General features: G+C 39.2%; 1 protein-coding gene across 1 annotated transcript in view; it reads left to right on the top strand.

The window, feature by feature from the left end:
* Window positions 1–25,184, top strand: part of LOC137620482 (protein FAM135A) — a 138,016-nt gene that overhangs the window by 100,906 nt on the left and 11,926 nt on the right. Inside the window, exons 10-17 of the mRNA XM_068350647.1 lie at window positions 5,359–5,514; window positions 7,445–7,606; window positions 17,458–17,557; window positions 18,056–20,906; window positions 21,249–21,428; window positions 23,972–24,173; window positions 24,385–24,634; window positions 24,817–24,920. Of these exons, the coding sequence (XP_068206748.1) occupies window positions 5,359–5,514; window positions 7,445–7,606; window positions 17,458–17,557; window positions 18,056–20,906; window positions 21,249–21,428; window positions 23,972–24,173; window positions 24,385–24,634; window positions 24,817–24,920 (4,005 nt within the window). The remainder of the gene's footprint in view (window positions 1–5,358; window positions 5,515–7,444; window positions 7,607–17,457; window positions 17,558–18,055; window positions 20,907–21,248; window positions 21,429–23,971; window positions 24,174–24,384; window positions 24,635–24,816; window positions 24,921–25,184) is intronic.

Raw genomic sequence — 25,184 nt, 5'->3', positions numbered from 1 at the left:
AAGCCTAAGTTAATTTATGCAAATAGGAGCTTACTTCAATAATCTTTATCTAATTAACATCGACCGCTAAGCTTAGTTTACAGACACCTAAAAAGTATACGAAAGCAAATTCTAAATGAATACGGGAATATCACCGTGGAATTATTTTTGTGTTCATACACAGAGAACTTTATTCAATCAAACTTAGCGCAAATGCTTTATTATTGAGCAGGGTAACATAGTCTTGTATCATAGTTTATTTCATACTTATTCAATCTACTTTGACTTTTAATATCCTTTTTTCTCTCTTGAAATTTAATCGTTACTTCTTAACTTTTCTTTTGTACTGGGCTACTTTCTGTATTGTGGCCTTTTAGCTTGCAACATTCTACTTTTTCGACAGGGTTTACAGCTTGGCTAGTAATAATAAGCATAAAATGCTTTAATCATTCCAGTAGTAAGAAATCTGAGAATTCTGCTTAGCTGTTAACAATTCTGCAAACACATAAAAGTGAGGCAGTCCCTTCTGTAAACCTTAGGTCCTAGACGGTACATGTACAATACCACTGTTGTTCTTCTGTTTTAAACAAAGTACTTCTGTGTTTGGAACAGTCTTAGGCCACAAATATGTTTTATATGAGTGATAGGTTTGTTATGAAACAAATACTGTTTATTTTCAAATGATCTAATTTGAATAAAATTGTTTCAATTAGATTTATTAAAATGGTTGATTTTTGGATAGCATATTCCAATTTCATTATCTCTTCAATGTCACACAAGGCAGTATTTTAATAGCGTTTATATAGAAATCTAACGTCATAATTGGACAGGGTCTCCCCAAAATTAATCCAGCTTAAGGTGATACTGTATACACTACATACCTTAAACTGTCATTAATCGTATGATTTATTATTTAATTGTTATTCCAGATAAGCATGTTACCTTTGTAAATGAAGCTTTATTTATTTTCTCAATTAATTAACCTATAGATTTACCGGACCACATTCACAAAGTATTACTTCTTTTAATCAAAACCACTCGCAGAATTGGCAAAGCCGTAGTTCAGATAGGAAGACCAGAAAAGTTTTCTGTCAGTTGTTCCTTAGTTTAAAACTACTACATGTTTCTTTTATTTGGAAATGAAAATGACTTCAAGGAAATCAATTACTGTTATTATGTCTGGCGTTCGACTAGGTATCAGCCAACTGAATGATACAGGGAGAGATTTCAGCTTGATAGAAACAGAAGCAGCAGCTCTACTGAAACCACGAGGAAGCTCCATTTTTATTGTGAGATTTCACCATAAGTATTGACCATTTGACTACATGCTTTTAAAAAGTAAAATTATTGATATATTTAATCATATGTCAATCGGCCTTTTTAATGCAAAAGTTATTTTAAATCCAAAGTACTGCTTTTGACATTTACTGTAAAGTAATTCACTACCACCTACCAAAAGCCAGGGTACATACATACATACATATACCAAGGCACTTCCCCCAACTTTGGGGGGTAGCCGACATCAACAAATGAAACAAAAACAAAAAGGGGACCTCTACTCTCTACGTTCCTCCCAGCCTAACAAGGGACTCAACCGAGTTCAGCTGGTACTGCTAGGGTGCCACAGCCCACCCTCCCACATTATCCACCACAGATGAAGCTTCATAATGCTGAATCCCCTACTGCTGCTACCTCCGCCGTCATCTAAGGCATCAGAGGCAGCAGCAGGTCTAAGGCATCGGAGGCAGCAGCAGGGTATCATAGAATAATGTGGTTGCCAAAAAAGCATATATGGATACCGTATAGAACATGTTATTAGATAATTGAAGTTCTGTAGAATGTCTGAACTGGAACTGATTGAAAGTTGCCACAAAAAGAGGTTATATAAATGAAACTTGAAATTTATGAATGTCCTTTAATTGGCCGAGAGCTATTTTGCAAGTTCCCTTCCTGCAAAATTGAATGCCTTTGAAAGAGATACGGTATCTCCCAGGGACTTCACGTATGTTACACTTGATCATCAGTATAATGCAAGCTGCACCATATGATTGTTATTGATCTAAGTCTGAATAAATTAATGCATCAAAAATATCTCTGTACATATACTCTCACAAGGACCCCTACTATGATGTCCTTCTAAAACAACATAAATTATGAAAACTATGTAGTATCAGCATCATCATCATCATCATCATTTCAGCCTTCAAAAGTCCTTTGTTGGATGTAGGCCTTCCCCAGGTTCCTCCACAGACTTCTATCCCAAGCTATTCTGTGCCACTGTTGCTTATGTTGGTCAAAGTCATCTCGCCAGCAGGTTTTTTGTCTTCCTCGGTTTCTTGTGTATCCTCGGGGTGTCCGGAAGGTTGTTCGTGATGTCCATCTGTTGTCTGTCATGCTGGTGTTTAAATAATAAATCCTCTAGACTTCACCCATTTCAACATGTATATTGACTAAAGAAAGCTACATGTTGCCAATTGTCCATAATTTTAAACCATCTGAGATTATGGTCGGATAAATACTGTAGTTGAATACCAATATTTTGAACTAATAGAATGCATGATACCTGCATTGATTTGGCCTTCCATTTTATGTGATGGGAAGAGATAATGAGGAGCATTCCGTATTGAAATTTAAATGAAAGGATCAAAGCAAATTACAGTAGTATTCTACCTGGTAATAGGTCTTATATTTTGCCATAAGATATGACTTGACACTAAAGCTAAGGTTGTATCTATCCAAACTTAGGCCTTTGACCTTGCTATACCTTTTGGCCTGAAGGCTTATGTCAATCTGTGCTAAATATAAAAGGGGTAAGCTTTTGCTTAGACTTGAAGGAAACCTAGAATTTTGATAGAATACAGTAACCTTTGCTAAGGGGCAAATAATACCATCCAATAGAGCAGCAGAGATTGCTCAACTTTCATTAAGAAGTCTCACGTAGTCCACTTCATTGTCTAGTAATAATCTTGGTAAACGTCAGTGGCATCTTCAGGAATATAAGGATAACAATCAGCTTGTTGATTGTAGAAAATGACACTTAGATTGTAGTAACAGCCCTACATGAGAGCCAGACATTGGTGTTTCTATTAGCCAAGTTTATTTAGTTCTAATTTTTAAGTCATATGTACAAGAAATCTTTGGGTGGCACAGAAGAAAGTTCCTGGCATATAGACAGCATCGCACAGTCCATTTCATATTTTTTTAGTGCTAGCAGGAATTCTTCTAAGTAAGCCATGCCCAAGTACAAACACTGAAATAATTAAATCATGGGGTATTTTAGAAGCAGATTACAAATATTTAATCTGATGTAAGAGAATTTGCTCTCAGAATACTTACAGGTTCCATCACTAATTTCAGTGCATATCCTGTGGTATGTCAGATTATAGAAATTCCTTGAAGAATTGTAAATCCATTTGCTAAATTGACTTTAACAAAAGTTTACTTATTATTCCCTGGAAGTCCACACAAGGCTTTTTAACAATGTTCTACAGAATATATGTAGGGAAGGATCATGACCAGTTCCATGAGTTGGTAAATTTGGTTTAATCATCTAATGAAACTGCTTAGTAACAGTGATTTAGAGTCGGATATGATCCTCACCATTGTGTTTTGAGAACATCGCTTTGTTTTACTCCTGTAGGTACTATAACCCATTCATTAAGGGAATCCACATTTTGGCACAGTATACTGTATTAAGGTTTCATTTTTAACCACCTTTTTTTTTATTACAGTACTGTAAATCTGTGGTTCTGATTTAACCCAAGATAGGAAATTTGTAAGGTTCCCTTGTTCATGTTGTCACTTATAAACCGTATCCCTGAATTCCCTTTACCGAAGGGTTTTGTTAATATACAGTACTTTTGTTTTGATGTATATTACTTGACTATTACTCATTCCTCATCATTAGGGAGTTCTTTTTTTTATTTATTTCACGTTTATTTTGCTTCTCATTACTCAAATTTTCCTTCTGGGAAACAAGGCCAACCCACCCCCATAGCTACTCAACTGAACTTTTCCTTTTTGTGGTACTTACACACACACACACACGCCTCTAAGCCTTTTCTCTCTTAAATTTAAAGTTACTGGGTGGATCTCAGAATGTCTTATAATTGTTAGTAAATCCATAATGGTTTTACGTTTTACAAAAAGCTTTCATAGCCAAAGTGCGTGATGTAAAGCTGCTGTATTCGAAACAAATTTCTACTTAATTAAAATTTAGATAATTATAAAAAATTAGATTTTTAACTAATACCTGAATTTTAATTTTTTAAATCATTCATATGAAAGATAAATCTCCTAAACTTCTGTTAGAAATTATTTTAAAAATTGTAAAATGACAAACATTTAATAATTCATTGATGCCTTCTGCTTTTCTATCTTGGTATCCTATTCTAAGTTACTTATCATAATTGATATTGTGCTCTGAAATTATAGTGCATCTTGTATGATCATCTATTCTAAAGTCCTCAGTAATGCTATATACTGTACATACTTCACTTACCTAATGAGAGTAGTACAGTACATTATGTACTACTATACTGTACATGATATTAGGTAATCAGACTATATATTCATTTGGCTGCTCATGTTGTGAGCTCATAGTTTAAAGATGACAAAATAAGACATCTATTTTTCTTCAGTGTAACCAATGCATTGCCTTGCAAAGATTATACTATTCTATGTTGTAAACAGTTTTTTATGAAATATAAAATGGAAGGAATAATGCTTGAATAGTATTATTCAAGATTTCTTAGAATTTGAAACACCTCTTTTCAGAGAAAACTTTTAAATTCATTCTAATAAAATATAGGTCATATGTAAATATGTTCTATATATACAGGCACTTTAAACTACCATATGAAGAGTCAGAATCTTTATTTCCTTTCATCAATAACTATTTATTTTTACCTTATGTCTTAATTTATTGATAAAGTGTTTAATTCTCTCTAGCGAAGGTTTGTTATATTCAAATGTTTATTCTTGTTTGAATGTATTGGTTAGATATCAAATACAGTGACTGATTTCATTTTTATCTTCAATTTTAAATTAGGACTTTTTTTTGTAGATATTTCCCATGAGTGAAATACTGAATGTTGTTCTGCTTGTCTTGTTTTTTTAGAATTTAAGAAGTCAATTATCATACTACTTCTCATCTCTGCCTTGCCTCTTATTCCTAAGATGTTCGTAAACATTGTTCCGTGTCTGTCGTAGTAGCAATCATAGAGTTTTAATATTATCTGCTAGGATTAATAGGAGACCTTGCAACAGCTTTATCCAGAGCATGTTGGAATGTCAAACAACTATCATACTCTCTTAGTTATGCATTGAGATAACCTGCATTTATTCTCGACGTGTAATATGTTCCGAAATGCATTGCAGGCTGTCGATTGTGAGGAGGATTTCTTAGTTGCAGCCAACAGTGATATAGCACAGTTATGTGCGGAGAATATACTATTATGGCAGCACTTCCTCAATGTTGTGATGAGCTCGGAACCAGTCAGGCAGTACTTGGCTCGTCAACATCACATTCAGAGGGTAAGTTAATCAATCCGTATGTTTTTTTCATTCTCCCCCTAGATTCCTAAATCATTGCTGTTGGTCGAGGTCGTAAGAGCGTATATATTTAGTTTTAACTTATAATTGTGTTTGTTCCTCTTTCTTTTTTTATCCTGTATAGGATATTTTAATAATTAATATTGTTCAGCTTTGATTTATATCATGAGTATGCATAGAACCTGAAGGAGGGTGAAGTGGGATGGTGTGCCTCCTCATCCATATACTGTACAGTAATTTAGATAAATGTCCTGGGCTCCAAGTTGGGTCCAGTATAAAAAAAGGCACTTAGAGCATACCCAAAATTAAGACTTGAGTAACCACATTATGAATTGCAAGTGTGTTAACACACAATAAAAATATCCAATGAAATTATGTTCCGAGATGGTAGTCTAGGTATCATATCAGTTCTCTCGATGAAATAAGCACCCCTTAGCAACGCTTTTCATTACGTGGTTGGCATGGCATATTGTATGATTTCTTCATGCCAAAATGTTTTCATTTCAAATCTATTAAATATTCTTTACATAAAATCTCAACCATTCTTCATTCGATTCAAGAACCAGTTATGTTTATGGGAGATTTTAATATAGATGCTTCTGGTTCGCAGATTGTAAATTTAGTAAATAACTGCAACTCACCGTATATTGTTTGAATGATAATGAATCAAACATTAGCTTTTCCAAAACTCATTTATCATTCTCAACAGTATATACAGTATTACTATGTTCATTCAACATCATTAACAGATTTGAATGGAATGTAATGATCTATAAAGCAGATATCATTCACCAATGTTTATTTCATGTTTACAAAGCAGCCTCACTGAAACTACTTAGTGCTATGATATTGATTAGGATAAATATAAATTGCACACAGAAAATATTCCCCTCACTTGAATCTCAAATAAATTATAATGCCACTAAGGACTTTTTGAAAAGGTTTTATAATCAACATAGACGGAAAATCACTCCTAAAACAAAGGCGAATATTCGGTAAAGTGTTGGGCAGAAATATCGTCTGGGTTGGTAAAAGTAAAACTTACTATAGGTAGGAGACTTGATATTTGGCAAGTGGATTTGTGAAATTACACCAGTTGGAAATGTTTTACCTAAAGTTATAAGATAAGACATTTTGTAGATATAATGAATTTGACAACAATAAATTGAAGCAAGTGAAACCCATTATTGGACAATGGAATTCTTCCAAATAGAAAGAGCCTTATGTGGAAGTGAAAATCTTGAACTAAGTTCTGCCATACTGACAAATCACCATTAAACATTTTTCAATAGTCTGGTTGATAAAGTATATGGTATGAGTTACTCTGCTGTATGTCATGTGTACTGATACTTGATAGTTTTGTGGTAACCACTGAAAGCAGTTTCTACCCTCCAGTGCGAGTATGAAATCACTCTAGTAAAGTTGGACCACAGAGGAAAGAGTTAAAGGGGTGGAAATATTTTGTTTTAGGTCCAAAAGCTCATGTCTCTTAGATATTAGCTATGTGACTCAGGTATCGAAATAATAATCATCATCTCCTACTTCGCGTTTCATAATCCTCAGCCATGTAGGCCTGGGTCTTCCAACTTATGTTAGTGCCTTGTGGAGCCCCCAAAAAAGATTAGTGAATTAATCACTCTTGGAGTACGTAGAGCATGCCCAATAGAAATAATAACATTTATTATTAAAATTCCATTTATTTGAATATCCGCACTTCAACTAACAGAGAATGTCAAGGTTTGGATATAAATATTTACTTTCAGAATCCCATTTTTCAGCTCACTCAGCTACTTAATTTCTTAAAATTACCATTTATTAAATAGAATATAAATTCAGTTCTAGAGTATAAGAGTATACCCCTTGTTTCAACCCAGTGAATTCTTTCTCTCATATCTCTCTTTCTCTTTTCCAGGTAAAACGGTTTGCCGAGGCGTTTTTTGTCATAGACAATCCCCGTCCCTCTGCAAGTGGGTGCTACGATAGTAATTACCAAAACTATGTTGTCGTATCTGAAGCTGTGAGGCGCTCCCGATATTTCAATTCTCTACCGCCTCTTGCAATCGAATGCATCGAGGTAATTGAAATCTTGGTTCATTTTTTTTAAAGTAGTGTTTAACAGCCCCTTACAACTTTAAAAATTTATAATACACTATTTCATAAACTATAGCAATAGTAGTTTTAAGAACTATCCTAATAAGCCTTTTGGGGGGAAGTACAGTAGTTAGACTCGGCTTAATATACAAGGCAAGTGTTTTCACTGGACGGTACCAAAGATTGAAAATAATGGTGTTATCCATTAGCCTGTGGTCCCCATGGCCAGGAGGTTTCTAGACACCACTTACAAACTATAGTCAATTCTTTTTAGTGAGGCAGATTTGCACCGACTCGCAGGGGTGCCCTTTTCGCTCGGAAAAGTTTCCTGATCGCTGATTGGTTGGACAAGATAATTCTAACCAATCAGATAGCAGGAAACCTTTCCGAGCGAAAAGCGCACCCCTGCGAGTTGGTGCAAATGCGCCTCATTAAAAAAAAATTAAGTATAGTCAGGAACTAAATGTTCAGTCTCTCTCTATTGCTTTTAGAATCTGTATTTCCTCTTATCCAGTGGTTCCCAACCTGGGGGGAGATTTGAAGCTTCCAGGGTGGAAATAATCACACTACCTACTAACTAAAACAAGCGAAAAGTCCTCATAGTACGTGCGGCAATTTGTTGTTAGCCATTCAATTGCGATATGATCATATCAGTTCTCAAAGACATGCTATTCAAGGGGAAAATTGGAGTGTCATGCCCATTTCTGAGGCAGGCGAGTGGGCATGAGGGCTGGGCGGGACATGAAGGGGGAAATCTGGATGGTTGAACTGGGTGCAGGGGGGAAATGACAGAAGAAAGGTTGGGAACCACTGCTCTAATCCTTGTCCTATATACCATTCGTCTATTGTTCTTTAGATATACAGTACTATCAACTTCTTTTTCAAGTTTAGCAGCTCTTTTATACACACTGATAGTCTGATGACTGCTACTTCTTTATTGATTTTTATCCACATTGAATTCTTAAAACAGAATTCATGGCATTGGTAAGTACCCCATTTCTTTAGGCTAGGTTAGGCTTGCAACTTTTATATAACAACTTCAGTCTTACATCATAAGACAGTGTTAAGACTATCAGTCTTATGCATTCTTATAAGTCCTATACAATAGGACCTGGTTTAATTATGGTGCCTCATTTATGTCTTATTTAATTGTGGCCCTCATCATATTACTTTGTTACTATAGCTATGATTTCTAATGGTCCATACCAGGCTGGATTGACTATTGAAACAGATTCCCCATAGTTGAGTACTGTAGTATTGCTAGTACACTTCATAACTAATAATAATAATAATAATAATAATAATAAAATGCACTCTAGGGTCTTTCGCTTGGCTCTTCGGCCCGTTGCTGCTTTCACTCTGTAGCCTTTCACTTTACTTCTTTTTTCGGGACTACCTCTTTTAGGTCTTAATTAAAAGTGCAACTGTGGGCTTTTCCCTCCAGTTACATCTCGGTGTTAAAATGACCTTCATGCCCCATTAATGAGCCATATGGTCTACAATCCTTAAAGCAAATCATATTATAGAGAGAGCAATATTGTCAAAATCATTCCATCTCATTATCAATAATATGGCATCAAACACTAAATAAATTTTTCTCTACCCTTACAAGATAACCTATTTATTAATTGAATCTCTTCATCTATACTTCAAATTCCCAAATTCAAATTCAAATCACAGTTGATGCATAAAGCAAATTGATTACTCTTATCGTCTGCTTTGAGGTGGAATCCATTACTTTCAGCTAAATCATTTAGGGCTAATGAATGAACTCCCACTTTGAGAGGCAGCTTTCCATGCTGTCATTGGTAGAGCCAAGTTTATGTACCCTACAGTATTTTGACTTTATAAAGCTACTGTGACTGCAAAGTTGAATACAAAATTAGAATTTCTTTCCTTGAGCCCTAAGCTACTGTACTCTACAATTATCCAAAAGTTTAATGGCTCTCTAAACGACCTTTTCTGCACCAAAAGCAGTAGAACGAGCAGTCATTCAATACCGATTTAATCCAGCTTGGAAAAAGTGACCATACGTGACATTTCACTAGTCAACTGCTTTGACCAGTCTTTATCAATTTATATTACATTTCCACGACTAGGATCCTTGTCAGTTTCTTGCCTTGCAACCAGTTTTTAAGGGTGACACAATAGGTCAATACTGTTTTTAATGTTGACAATAGATAAATATTTATTTACTACTATTGCCAATTAAAGATTGTGGCGATCATTTTTCAGTCTTATGACCATCGTTACGTCGTCTCAATTCTGTGTTGTATTTACAGTCATGTTATGTAATTACTGTAACATACTCTTTAATAGGCAACATTAGAAATAAAATATATTTTTTAAGTTGATTACGGGATCACAAGACAGAAATCAGTATCTGTTCCATGTGTTGATTACACCTCTTAAGTTTTATTGGGGCCAGTAAAGTTTCTTTGACAATTATTTTAGATTTATAGATTTCTTGAGCATATTGCATCTCAAAAGTGATTTGATATTAGCTCAGAAGAAACTTCCATAGGATTAGATTTTTATTCTTTTAACCCTTTTACCCCCAGGCTATTTGGAACTTTCCAACCCTTAACCCCCAGGCTTTTTTTTTTTTTTTTTTTTTTTTAAAGCACATTTTGCAATATATATTTTCTAAATTGCTCTAACAGCCTTGATTTTCGTCATAGAGGTTAGGTTGGTTTCATTCTTTTGGAAAATGCCTGAAGTTTCTCATAAAGTTATCAAAAATATGCAAAAAAAAAATGTAAATAGCAGTTTTTTGCAAGGTCGTACCAGTACGTCCATGGGGGTTAGGGGATGAGTTTTGTGAAACGTACCAGTACGTCCATTGGGGGTAAAAGGGTTAACCCTTTTACCCCCAAAGGACGTACTGGTACGTTTCTCAAAAGCCATCCCTTTACCCCCATGGACGTACCGGTACGTCCTTGCCAAAAAATGCTATAAAAACATTTTTTAAATATTAAACTTAGCCGGTGAATATATAATAGCTGACGTCTCGGACGGCTCGACAGAAACACAAAAACTCGCGAGCGATCGCCATGAAGGTTGCGGGTGTGCCCACCAGCGCCGACTATCGGCCAGATACCGCATATACATGTAAACAGCCTCAGTTCTTCTCTGTCGGTCTTGTCGACAAGTTGATTCCGCTCGCTGTTAACCTGGAGTTTTCGTCATTCTTGGTGAAGTACTTCTTTTTGGTTTTGAGCTTTCGCAGTGACAGGTGTTTTTCTCTTCAATTAAAACTCTTGAACCCTTTTTTGGATAGCGTTTATTGTTGATGACTTTGGATTGTTTTTGGATTTTCTTTGACTTTTCAAAATGGCTGACCCTTCTCCTATCCCTGGACCTAAATTTTGTAAATGTAATGCTAGGGATTGTAACAAACGTCTTCGCAAGGCCTCTCTCGACCCACATACCGTGTGTTCTAATTGCCGGGGTAAAACCTGCCAATTAGGAGATCGGTGTGATGAGTGCGTGGTACTTTCGGAATTCGACTGGCTAGAGTTTGATAAATATTCTCGTAAGCTTGAGAGAGATAGGGTGAGGAGAAGCTTCTCTAGGTCGTTGGATTTTTCCTCCTCCCATGCCCCTGAACCTAATCCTTCCCCTGTAGTAGTTGTTCCTGAACCCTCTACTAGCACTCATGAACCATCCATGCGGGATATGTTGCTTGCCATTCAAGCTTTGGGCGAGAGAGTTGAGTCATTAGCATCGGACCGTAATCAACTCATGGCGGATGTGAATGAGTTAAAGTGTCAGAGTGCCACATTAGAAAATCGTGGGGATAAAGTGATTAGTGCGCAAAGTGTTTTTAGTGTTGCGACCGAGGGTTCGTCTGTTCGTGCTTGTCGTTCACCTAGTCTGAGACCTCTTTCAGGCTCCCCTGCACCAGGGAGAAGTAATGTCGTAGGACTTAAGGGGACGAGAGGCTTTAACCAACGAACAGACGTTCCCTCTGCGGTATCGGGCGTGTCTCGTCAAGATCGCCCCTACCATAAGACGAGCGAGGCTGTTTTCTCCTCGTCATCCGAAGGCTTCTCGCAAAAGAAACCTTGGAGCAAAGTTTCTAGACCCTTAAAGCGGAAGTCAGTCCCTTCAGGACAGGTCCAGCGTCCTGGCTGTAGCCATTGGGACAGCTCTGACCCTTTGCAGTCGTCGGAAGACTGTTCTCCGATTAAGCGTAAGCGTAACACGGGCTCCGAGAGTCTCAGTAAGAGCAATGTTTTGCCGTCACAGACGTTACCATCGTCTCGGCCCGTACCGACTCCCGTTGATCCTAAATGGGTTGTCCTGCAGGATATGCAGAATAAGCTTGCCTCCCTTATGGAGGAGTATACCGTTGAGCAGGTTCACGATGATCCTCGCCGTTACGCTGATCGAGACTCTGGCCGTCAGCCACCCAAACGAGCCTTTACTCGTCCTTTTGACGTTACGAAGCGTGATGTCGGTAGTTTGTCACGACAGTCACGTGACTTGGAGCCTCACTCGATGCAGTCCCGTGTTGACTTTCAGCCGCTGCCGCAGTCTCGTGTTGACGTTCAGCCGCTGCCGCAGTCTCGTGTTGACGTTCAGGACGTTCGCCAACCAGCTCAGTTGCCTTGTTTTGACGTTGAGCGTCAAGCACCGCAGTCAAGGGTTGTTTTGACTGCTCAGTCTAGGCAGTCAAGGCAGTCTCGACTTGACGTCGAGCGTCCATCAGCTCCTGTTGTTGTTGCTGGTCAGTCCTTTCAGCAGCGACATGACGTAGCCTCGACTACTACTGCTGCTCCTTTGCGTGTGGACTTTGCTTGTCAAGCATTGCCACCGCGGCAGGTCTCTCCCTTTCTTGAGACTCATCAATTGTCGGACGAGGTTCCTTCAGATGAGGATGTTGCTGATCCTCCGCCTACTGATATTCCTTTGGATGTTTTATCAGACGTAGAAGAGCCTAAGGCTGCTCAACCTTCGATGGACTTTAAGAAAATCATGATGATTTTTAAGGATCTTTTCCCAGACCATTTTGTTGCTTCCGCTCCTCGTTCGCCTCCGTCAGAGTTTGCGCTAGGCTTAGCTGCTGCGAAGCCTTCTTTTACTAAGCTAGTGCTCTCGCGCTCTTCTAAGAGGGCTTTACGCTTGCTGGGCGACTGGTTGGTTACCTGGAGGAGTTTGGGGAAGACGGCCTTTGCCTTCCCTCCTTTTAAACTAGCTTCTAGAGCGAGCGTCTGGTATGACACGGGAGAAGTTCTCGGCTTGGGAGTCCCTGCCTCTGCCCATGGTGACTTCTCAAGCCTCGTAGACTCTCCCCGTCGCCTGGCCATGAGACGCTCTAAAGTTTGTTGGTCCGCCTCGGACCTTGACCATCTCCTTAAAGGGATTTTCAGGGCCTTCGAAGTTTTTAACTATTTTGATTGGTCTCTAGGAGCATTAAGCAGGAAGATCTCGTCTGCCGACCAGGATGTTTCCGTACTTATTATGTCTTGTATGGACAAAGCCATCCGCGATGGCTCCAATGAGCTCGCCGCCACCTTTACGTCTGGAGTCCTGAAGAAGAGGGAAACTCTTTGCTCATTCCTTTCAGCAGGAGTTACTCCCTGTCAGAGGTCTGAGCTTCTCTTTGCCCCCTTATCAGCTGCCTTGTTTCCTCAACAGCTGATCAAGGACATTGCGGCTTCGCTTGTGCAGAAGGATACACACGACCTGATGGCTACTTCTGCTCGCAAGGGAGCTCCTTCGTCGTCTTATGTCGTGAGGCCCAAGGTCGATACCCCAGCGACTAGATTTATCCCGCCCTTTCGTGGCAGAGCCCCCAGCAGGGGAGGCGCTCGTGCCGACGGAAAGAGAGGCAAGAGGAGAGGATCCAAGTCCTCCCGTGGCAGAGTCTGACTGCCCACGTCCTCAGACAGCGGTAGGGGCCAGACTGAACAGCTTCTGGCAGGCCTGGGAGAAGAGGGGTGCAGACCAAGAGTCTGTGTTGTTGCTCAAGGAGGGGTACAAAATACCTTTTGTACGCAGACCTCCTCTAGTAATAGTTCCTCTAGACCTCTCTCCCAGGTATCGAGAGGAGTCAAGAAGACAAGCTCTACAACAGCAGGTGTCTCTGTTACTAGAGAAGGGAGCGGTGGTGAAAGTCTCGGACCTTCAATCACCGGGATTTTACAACCGTCTCTTCCTAGTCCCAAAACATACGGGAGGTTGGAGGCCAGTGCTGGACGTCAGTGCGCTCAACGTTTTTGTTATAAAAACAAAATTTACGATGGAGACCACAAAGTCCGTCCTAGCAGCGGTCAGAGAGGGAGACTGGATGGTCTCTCTCGACCTGCAGGATGCGTACTTCCACATTCCTATTCACCCAGATTCTCAACCGTATCTGAGGTTTGTTTACAGGAATGTGGTGTACCAGTTTCGAGCACTGTGCTTCGGCCTCAGCCCTGCTCCTCTCGTGTTTACGAGGCTCATGAGGAATGTGGCAAAATTCCTTCATTTATCGGGAATTCGAGCCTCCCTGTACTTGGACGACTGGCTTCTCAGAGCATCGTCCCGTCATCGCTGTCTGCAGGACCTTCACTGGACGTTGGGTCTGGCAAAGGAGTTGGGACTGTTGGTGAACTTAGAAAAGTCTCAACTGAATCCATCCCAGACTATTCTCTATTTGGGGATGGAGATTCGCAGTCTAGTTTTTCGGGCTTTTCCGTCTGCCACCCGGATAGAGCAAGCCCTGCTCAAAGTCCGCCTTATGCTGAAAAAAGACCGTTGCTCAGTAAGAAGTTGGATGAGCCTCTTAGGGACTCTGTCATCCCTGGAGCAATTTGTCTCACTAGGGAGACTTCACCTTCGCCCTCTCCAGTTCCATCTAGACTCACACTGGAACAAGAGCAAGACTTTGGAAGCTGTGTCAATCCCGGTCTCCGAGCCAGTAAAAGCATGCCTGAACTGGTGGGACAGCAACATAAGTCTGCGAGAGGGTCTGTCCCTGGCAGTCAAGAACCCAAACCACGTGTTGTTCTCAGACGCGTCGGATTTGGGTTGGGGAGCGACTCTGGATGGTCGGGAATGTTCGGGTCTTTGGACGTCGGATCAGAAGAGCATGCACATCAACGGCAAGGAGTTGTTAGCGGTTCACTTGGCCTTGATGAGTTTCGAGAGCATTCTTCGAAACAAAGTGGTAGAAGTCAATTCGGACAACACCACAGCATTGGCGTACATCTCCAAGCAAGGAGGCACTCACTCCCACACACTGTTCGTCATTGCAAGGGACCTCCTCATCTGGTCAAAAAATCGAGGCATCTCCCTGTTGACAAGATTCATCCAGGGGGACTTGAACGTCTTGGCAGACTGTCTCAGTCGTAGAGGTCAGGTGATCCCCACAGAATGGACCCTCCACAAGGACGTGTGCAAGAGTCTTTGGGTGACTTGGGGTCAACCCTCCATAGACCTCTTTGCCACCTCGTTGACCAAAAGGCTCCCGACCTATTGCTCTCCAGTCCCAGATCCAGAGGCGACCCACATAGATGCGTTTCTACTGGACTGGTCTCACCTGGACGCGTACGCATTCCCACCGTTCAAGATCATCAACAAGGTACTGCAGAAGTTCGCCTCTCACGAAGGGATAAGGTTGACGTTGGTTGCTTCCCTCTGGCCCGCGAGAGAGTGGTTCACAGAGGTACTTCAATGGCTGGTAGACGTCCCAAGGAGTCTTCCTTTAAGGATGGACCTCTTACGGCAGCCCCACGTAAGGGATCTTCATCAAAGCCTCCCCGCGCTTCGTCTGACTGCTTTCAGACTATCGAAAGACTCTCAAGAGCTCGAGGTTTTTCGAAGGAGGCAGCCAGTGCGATTGCGAGAGCTAGGAGAGCTTCTACCATCAAGGTATACCAGTCGAAGTGGGAAGTCTTTAGAGACTTGTGCAAGTCATCATCCATTTCCTCTTCCAGTACCTCTGTAGCCCAAATTGCAGACTTTCTCCTACATCTGAGAAATGTTCGCTCCCTCTCAGCGCCCACTATTAAGGGCTACAGGAGCATGTTGGCTTCTGTGTTCAGACATAGAGGCTTAGATCTGTCCAATAATAAAGATCTCCAAGATCTCCTTAAGTCCTTCGAGACCTCTAAGGAGCGTCGTATGGCAACTCCTGGATGGAACTTAGACGTGGTCCTAAGGTTCCTAATGTCCGATAGGTTTGAGCCATTACATTCAGCCTCCCTGAAGGATCTCACCCTCAAGACGCTTTTCTTAGTGTGCTTGGCTTCGGCTAAAAGGGTCAGTGAGATCCATGCCTTCAGTAGGAACATCGGCTTTTCTACAGATAAAGCCACATGTTCACTTCAGCTTGATTTCTTGGCCAAAAATTAACTGCCTTCTCGTCCTTGGCCTAAGTCGTTTGATATACCTTGCCTGTCAGAGATCGTAGGCAACGAGCTTGAAAGAGTACTGTGTCCAGTCAGAGCTCTTAAGTTTTATTTAGCTCGTACAAAATCCTTACGAGGTGGATCTGAGGCCTTGTGGTGCTCAGTTAAGAAACCATCATTGCCTATGTCTAATAATGCTTTATCGTATTTTATTAGATTTTTAATCCGAGAGGCTCATTCTCATTTGAGTGAAAAAGATCGTTGCTTGCTTAAGGTCAAGACGCACGAAGTAATAGCTATAGCAACTTCCGTGGCCTTTAAGCAAAACAGATCTCTACGAAGCATTATGGACGCGACCTTTTGGAGGAGCAAGTCGGTGTTCGCTTCATTTTACTTAAAAGACGTCCAGACTCTTTATGAGGACTGCTACACACTGGGTCCATTCGTTGCAGCGAGTGCAGTAGTGGGTGAGGGTTCTACCACTACATTCCCTTAATTCCAATATCCTTTTAATCTTCTCTTGAAATATTTTTAATCTTGTTTTTGGGTTGTACGGAAGGCTAAGAAGCCTTTCACATCCTTTTTGATTTGGCGGGTGGTCAAATGTCATTTCTTGAGAGCGCCCAGATTAAGGGTTTTGATGAGGTCCTGTTGTATGGGTTGTCGCCCTGGATACTTCAGCTCCTGGGAGTCTTTCAGCATCCTGAGAGGATGGCTGGGCTTCGTGAGGAAAGCGGACTAACAAGGCAGAGTAATCGTCAGAGTCAGCTTCCTTACCAGGTACCTATATTTATTTGGGTTTTGTTATGATATAACTGTCAAAAACTCTAAGCATATACGCCTATATTGTATTAATACTGGTCTCTACCCACCACCATGGGTGTGAATCAGCTATTATATATTCACCGGCTAAGTTTAATATTTAAAAATGATATTTTGATTATAAAATAAATTTTTGAATATACTTACCCGGTAAATATATAAATTATAGGCCCTCCCTTCCTCCCCGATAGAGACCCAGCGGAATGAGAAGAACTGAGGCTGTTTACATGTATATGCGGTATCTGGCCGATAGTCAGCGCTGGTGGGCACACCCGCAACCTTCATGGCGATCGCTCGCGAGTTTTTGTGTTTCTGTCGAGCCGTCCGAGACGTCAGCTATTATATATTCACCGGGTAAGTATATTCAAAAATTTATTTTATAATCAAAATATCATTTTTTTCATATTTTGATAATTTTTTGAGAAAATTCAGGCATTTTCCAAGAGAATGAGACCAACCTGACCTCTCTATGACAAAAATTAAGGCTGTTAGAGCAATTTAAAAAAATTATATTGCAAAATGTGCTGGGAAAAAAATAACCCCCTGGGGGTTAAGGGTTGGAAATTTCCAAATAGCCTGGGGGTAAAAGGGATATTAATATTTGTGTGACGAATCACATAGCTAAGTTCTTTTCCGTATCCTAAAAGAATTTTTCTAACTATCTTCTTTTCAGATGGATGGTGATGCAACGACATTGCCCATTATATTTGAAGACCAATACCAGCATGTAGCAGAATTTGCACGTAGGAGATCTATCGTTAGTCGGAAATCTGGTAAGGAAACTTCCTTTGAAAAAAGCCAAAATAATGCTTTTATAAAAATCCATCAAGCTACCAGGGCCTTCCTAAACATTTAGCCATTTAAAAAGAAATTATTCAACTTCTCATTTTTCGTCACATTGAAATATGCTATCAAAAGAAGTTTTGACTAATCCAGGTAAAGACTATATAGAATAGAATATTGTTTTTATATGTTCTTTATCCTTTTCAATTAGATGTAAGCTCTACCATGTCATGTATTTGCTTCAATATTACTGCACTTGTGAATTAAGTTACTAAAGGAAATTAGTAAGTTGATTATTCAAAACAGAGGATGCATGTTTGCAATGGTCTTGCTACTTAACCTATTTACAAACTTCAAAAGAAGAGAAAGCTTCTACAGTTCAGCATATACAGTACTGTAATTAGCTGCTATACCTTCAGAAGTAGAATTCCTTACCTTTTTACTAAGCAATGTATATCAACACCTCATACTTCTTTTCTTCATTTCAGAAAATTATTTAAGTACAACTGATATCCAAATAGCTATGGACCAGTTAGACGGAGAGAATGGAAAACGGGAAGTCATTCCTCCCGACGTAACACGTCCGGAGCCTCAGACGCGCAATGGACTAAAGGTCACGGCTGCCGATCCTCCCATTTCAGTTCTTTCTCAGTTAGATGGAAAGTCGCATGTCAATCATGACACCAAGTCTATTTCGAGTCATGATAATAAGTCTTTAACAAGTGCAATATTCGACAGCAAGGCAGCCAGCACAAGCGGGTATGATTCAAGGGGAACGAGTAATAACGAAGGGAAAGCACCGAAATACGGGTCAAAGGGCAACAAGGGTCAGGTGCATGGGGTGAAGGCTTCTATTGCCACTTACGTAATAGATAAAGAAAATATTCCAAATAAAGAGAACACGGGGACTTTAAAGTCACGCTCGAAAACGGGAGAAAGTCGTTCACGCAGTAACGATTCAAGGGTGTCCTCGGTACACAGTGGAGGTAGCAACAGTAGTAAGCACACCCTTGGAAGTGGATCCGAGAGTGATGAAAAGACCTTAGGCTCTAAAGGATCTAAAGGTTCAAAAGGCTCAAAAGGCTCAGGGAATAAAGATGATTCTGAAGGGGAAGATAAACCTCCTTTACCTCCCCGGACAGACAAGATGCCAAAAGATTTCAAGCCTCCAATTCCTCCCAAAACTCACAAGCTTCCAATGGCTAGAAATAGCTTAAAGGAAAAGCTGAAAAATAATTTAAGATTAGAGTTAAGGCTTCCAGCAAACCAGGGTGCAGCTTATAAAAGAGCGAAGTTCAAGGTTAAATTGATACAACGAGCTCAACAACTTAGATCCAGCGGCTCTAGTAATCACAAAAGCAAACGTGCTCAAGCAAATGCCATAGCAGAGAATGTTGTGTTGTTAAAGTACCGTCGTTTAGAGCCCTCTCTGAGCATGCCTTATAATTTGGGAGCTCATACTCCGGGGAGTGGCAGTTGTGGAGGAGGGGACCAACCAATGAGACATTCTCAGAGTACTCTCTCGATGCCTTCTTTTCTTTGGGAGGTAGCCAATGCTTCCTCGCCCGGGATCACAGAATCAATGCCGGACTTATTAGCAACCGATTCAGAGTCGTCATCCGATATCCACCATAAACCTCCACCACCGTTGCCGAGACCCATGCGATTGGATCGTAATCCACCAGTGCTGTCTAACGTTGAGGTTGGGATAGTGTCTGCGACAGATTCTACACTTTTACAGATAGGAGGAGAGAAAGCAACTCCATTGTCACTGGCTAAACATAAGAAGATGACTTCCCCTGTTAAGAAAACTCCAGACAACCCAAAACCTTTAATATTACAAGACTCCTCTTCTAATAGTGATATCACCTCGGAGCGAAGTGGTTGGGTGTCAAACTCAAGTCGTCAGAGTTCAGGTTCATCGAGTGGTCAGGTCAGTCCTGACTTGGACATCAAGCAGTTTCCTATAAAAGACATGCTCACGGCAGCTTCCACAGCTCAGTTCAAAACCAATGGAGCTAACAGTAGCGGGTCAACTTCAAATGGTACTAAATCCAGTGGAACAAAGTCCAATGGCGTAAAATCCAACGGAACAAAATCCAGCAGAACGAAAAATAGCAATAAGTTGAATGGAACACAGTCAACAAAAATGCACATAATTGAGGGTACGAAAACAATACCTGGGGTAAAGTACAAAAATAAACCGGGATTAAGAAGTCCAGGAAACCCTAGAGTTAGTCGATCTGAATCTCGAAACCAGGGTGTTAAATCTAGTAATAAGGAGGTTACTCATCGGTCGGCATCCAATGATCAACTGCAGATAAAACAAAGGAAATCACCTCACAGGAAAGAGGTTAAAAAATCAGTGTCTTTGCAGAAAGTTAACAACTCTAACAGGGCAGAATCCCATCTCTACGAAGAAGTACCTCTGCCTCCGCCACCGAAGGAATTTCAAGATCCACTGCCTGGATTGAGAGAGGCTTTGAAGAGGGGTGGGTTTGCTACCACTGGAAGAATACCACGGGAAGACAGAGGTGCTAAACGTGCCATGGTAGGTTACAAAGACAGACCACGCAGTGAAAGTCCAAAAACAGAAACGGGTAAAGCTCACAGGGACGAGGGGTACAAAAGCGAACGCAGCCGTGGCAGTTCGCGCACTGTTACTCCAAGGCACAGTGGGGAATTTGAATTAGAAGATATTAGTAATGTGTACGAAAGTGTAAGTGAGGTTTTGAACGATGTTAAAAGGACTTCGAGGAAATCTGGACATGGACACGATAAGTTCAATTCTCTTCCATCTATGAAAAGGAGGCACCAGCCATCTTCAGGACCAGGTAGACCAGAGAAAAGGGGACCAAGTAGGAAGATGGCTGGCACCCCTGATAGGTTGTCTGAACCCACACCCACGAAACTGAATCAGCAACACGTGAATGGAACGGAACGTGTTCGAACTCAGTCTGCACCACCTCCAAATATCGATAAAGGCGAGCTTAAAGAGGCAAAATCCCAGCGACGATCGGATCCATTATCTTCCAAATCAGAACCCCCAACACATTTAGCGGATAGTAAATGTACATTACTAGAGTTGTTCCTAGAGCAGCAAGGGGCTAGTGTATGGGCTCATAGAGAAGCACAAAGAGAGCTGCTAAAAGCTGCTCAAAATGCTGCTAAAAAGGAAGCTGCTAACGCAGAATCCAGGCTCTTTCAGGATGTCACTAGAAAGTCTGATGATACACCCAAGGTCAATTCAGATGGAAAAATCAACCCTGACCTTGTTACCGATGGTTTTGATGACAGCCTGTCAGACATACCTCCCCCTCCGAGGCCACCCTCGCCAAGGTAATAAAGTACTTTTATATTTCACTATTCTCATCTCTTTTTAACTGCTCTTTATTAAGTTCTTTTATTTAATTTTGAAATTGCTTTAGCAGTTTTTAGACATTTGAATGTATGTTTCTGTTCCAAATAGGTCACATTTAGTACAAACTACAGAATAGGTTACTCAATCAATTAATTATGAATAAGGAAATTAGATCAGCATTTCTTTTGTTTCAATGTTTTCATTTATTATATTTTTTACTTTTGTTTTATGTTTAGAAGATATGTTCTGAATCTAATGATTTACACAATGTTTGTCTCGTCAAAATATTCGTATAAAAAACTTTGTTTCTCACATCATAGAGAGAGAGGGGAGCCCAAGTGTACCTGCCCGTCTGAATTAAGAAAAGAAAGAGGTCGTTTAGAGGACCCACCTGATCTTCTACCTCCTAAACTTAATCCACCTGTAGCTGATACCCTGGCATTTGTCAAAGCAAAGGAAGATTTCAAACAGCAGATTAATTTTCAAGGGTTACTCTATAGGTATGCATATTTTTAGCTTTACCTCTTCAATTGTTTTTCCTTTCTGTAATTAGTAATTTAGTCCTTAGCTTTAGAATGCTAGTTGTAAGTTGAATGGGTTTTATACTTGAAGGGCTATGTTTAGTGATAGTGATTCAAGAATACAGCAGAACTAATGCTATACTGTATACAGTACTAGCTGTAATAGTTCAACGCTGTCGTTCAAATAAGGGGAAATCCTGCACTTGGACCAAGAAGTTTATAAAGTTAAGAGAGGTTGGAGAGCAAGGTGGAAGGAAGGAAGCAGGAATTAAGGTAAAGTATAAGGGTAAACTTTGCCTGATGAATCATCTCATCTAATCCTGTATTTTTTGTTGTGTTTATGAAGTTTCCAATCCTAAATTTACTACTTGCCTTTCATTCTTAGAAATTTTACTTCATATTCACACAGGTTTCTCGTCTTCTCGTCATTTCTCTCACTACAGTTTCAAACCTCTCTTTCACCTTCTGCTACTTCCACAGTAAACATTACTGTGTCAATCTGTAGTATTAAATATTTTAGGGAGGTATAAAAAAGTTAAAAAGCTCATTTCCTTTGTGTATGAAATACAAATTGTTACATTTTTCAATCCTTCTTACAGTTACGAAGTATGTTTATGAAATTTATATCATTTCTTACATTTCCAAATTTTACAAATCATACCTATAATGCTTATTGTTGTATCAGTATGATACATATTTTACATTTAACATCTCCAGAATCTTTCATGTTTATGAATGGCAGATTTTGTAAAACAATAAATCTAACAAAATGAAAAATGTATCTTACACAATGGCATTCTTCAATACAGAAAAAACATCATGTTAAAGTAATTATATCTTTTCTGTAAGTCAGATATTACAGTAATATAATACTGTAATAGCTTAGTATATTTACGGAAAGACTTAAAGCTAATTCCCTCCTATTTGCAGGTTAGAAGCAGGTTATTTAAACACTTTGAAGACCTGTCAACTTAACATTGCTACTCATTGCAATTGCTAAAAGCTATATAGAGAGCATATGAATTAATTTGGAATCATTTAAGAGATTTTTATCATGAAAACCATTTATACATTAGTACACTACATATAAGAGAATTAATGTTATAGTTAACCCTACAAGATTAAAAAAGTCAAGGTACACAATATTATTACTTTCTAAAAATGATGTCGTTACCTTAGATTTATTATTTCTAACTTTCCCAGTAAAAACTTGAGGCAATTTGGAAGTTTTCTTGGGAGAAATACCTGTTATCCAAGACTACTTCATCTGCTACATTTTGTTGATTTCTCTAACATGCTGTGGAACTCAGTTGATCGAAACCTCAGATTTGATAATTATCTGCGAGAGCCTTTCTCATATGTGCATTGTGAAATAAAATGTGGTTAACTGTTTGATATATAGTCAATCATTCTCTATGCTGTAGATATTTTTCCATTTACATAAATATTCTTTCATGTGCAGTGCATAGAGTCACCAAACTATTTTTTAGGCTTTCATCTTAGAATTTGTCATTAGTTGACTTCCACCTGTGGTCTATGAAGACCCCATTTCTCCAGTGCTGTGTTTCAAATGACCTATTTTCATCCTTGTGCTACAGTACCAGGAACACTGGTTACCTTTGCAACTGAAAACAAAACAAATTGCAGATCCCTTGCTCAAGGAAGTGATAAACAGTCTGAACTCAAATTCTAGTTTTTTTATTTTTATTGGTACAGTAATTACAATTCAGAAAAGCAGATTATATAAAATATCCTTACTTTGAAACTTGTATAAACTATCCTTAACCCTTTTACCTCTATGCTATTTGGAACTTTCCAACCCTTAACCCCCCGGCATTTTTTTTTCAAGCACATTTTGCAATATTTTTCAAACAGCCTTAATTTTTGTCATAGAGAGGTCAGGTTGGTCTCATTCTTTTTGAAAATGCCTGAAGTTTCTCATAAAGTTATCAAAAATATGCAAAATAAAATGTAAATAGCAGTTTTTTGCAAGGACATACCAGTACTTCCATGAGGGTAAAGGGATGAGTTTTGTGAAACGTACTAGTACGTCCATTGGGGGTAAAAGGGTTAATTTATTTTACTCCCATCAAGATTATTTTGGTATATAAAAATAAAATGATCATCTTCAGTTGTAAAACAATTCCCACCAACTTGAAAGGTAATACATACAGTACGTAATCCTTTTAATAATGTTATTTTTCTCTGTTCAGTGGTATGACAATTTCTTATTAATGGCTGTAAAGTTATTCAAATATAGTTCTGGGATTAATACCTCAGTACAGTAGGAGGACATACAAATCATATAAATTGTTTTTAAATAATATGTCATTTATGTAAAAGCATACCAAGTTCTAAAAGTTTATATTTTAAACTTGATCTCTTAGTTCTAATATCAGATCTGCTTTGGACTTATAAAATCTAATTATTTTGATTCAATAATAAAATGAATAGGCAGATAGCTTAAAGAAAAACAGCCAGATATTTATACCAATTTCACTAATTGGATTTTCTCTCCACAGTGACTTTTCAGGTTTAGCTTCTACAGTTCCTTACTTTCACGTAAGTGACGATTGCCGGGTATTATCACCAGATGGTCTCCACCTGATAATCTGTGTTCATGGCCTTGATGGCAACTCTGCTGACCTCCGACTAATAAAAACTTATCTTGAAATGGGTCTACCAGGAGCCAATTTGGATTTCCTAATGTCTGAACGCAATCAGGTACGGAATTTCTTGACAATTTTTTAACATAGTCTACCCATATTTAATTCTTAATTATTTTATTTTACCCATTAACAAATATTCGGAATCACTGTAGTAGATTTAAGCATTTCCAACCTGAAAATATTTTTGCATTCACATGACAAATTCTTGTAGGAGCTTTATTTTCAATATGACAGAAAACCTGGTTGATTAAGTATTCCTTTTTCAGGGCGACACCTTTTCAAATTTTGAAATGCTAACCGAGCGTTTAGTATCCGAGATTCTATATCACATTGAAGCTTACAATCTCAACCCTAAAAGGATATCCTTCGTTGGTCACTCACTGGGTAACATAATTATCCGAGGGGCAGTTTCTCATCCTCACATGAAGCCATTTCTACCAAAACTCCATACATTCCTTTCCTTGTCTGGACCACATCTTGGTACTCTGTTTAACAACAGTGGCCTTGTAAACATGGGTAAGTCTTTGCTATTATAGTAGATAAAATTAATAACCGTATTTAATTAAACCATAGGTACTTTTCGGCTTGTCACCAATTCAAATACGCTCCAAGATCGTTTAGTTTCTGATTACTTAAAACTCGATTCATTTCTAGACTAATTTTCAGCCTATAAAATAAGACATCCATCTCCTTTTCAGGAATGTGGTTTATGCAGAAATGGAAAAAATCGGGTTCCTTGTTACAGCTTTCTCTCAAAGATCGTGTTGACATACGCCAAACCTTTCTGTACAGACTTTCACAGGTAAGAGTTTTTGCTATAACTATGCTATCAAGGCTGCTTATTTGCATAACTTTGTAAAGGTGTTACTAAAGTAATTACTGTATATAACAAGGCACTAAGAAAATTGAAAAGCATATATTCATGATTAAGGAATTTATTAAGACTTTCACAAGTCAGAGTTCGTTCGTTCGTTTTAGATACTCTGGCCTATAGTAAGACACGGGCTATTGCACTTAGCAGCCCGTAAGTAAGATAAGATTGAGAATGTCAAAGTCAGAGTGTATT

The sequence above is a fragment of the Palaemon carinicauda genome, chromosome 27 (assembly GCF_036898095.1).
Source record: "Palaemon carinicauda isolate YSFRI2023 chromosome 27, ASM3689809v2, whole genome shotgun sequence".
Lineage (NCBI taxonomy): Eukaryota > Metazoa > Arthropoda > Malacostraca > Decapoda > Palaemonidae > Palaemon > Palaemon carinicauda.
The sequence above is the reverse complement of the archived record's forward strand: the minus strand, read 5'-3'. Positions and strand labels throughout refer to the sequence as shown.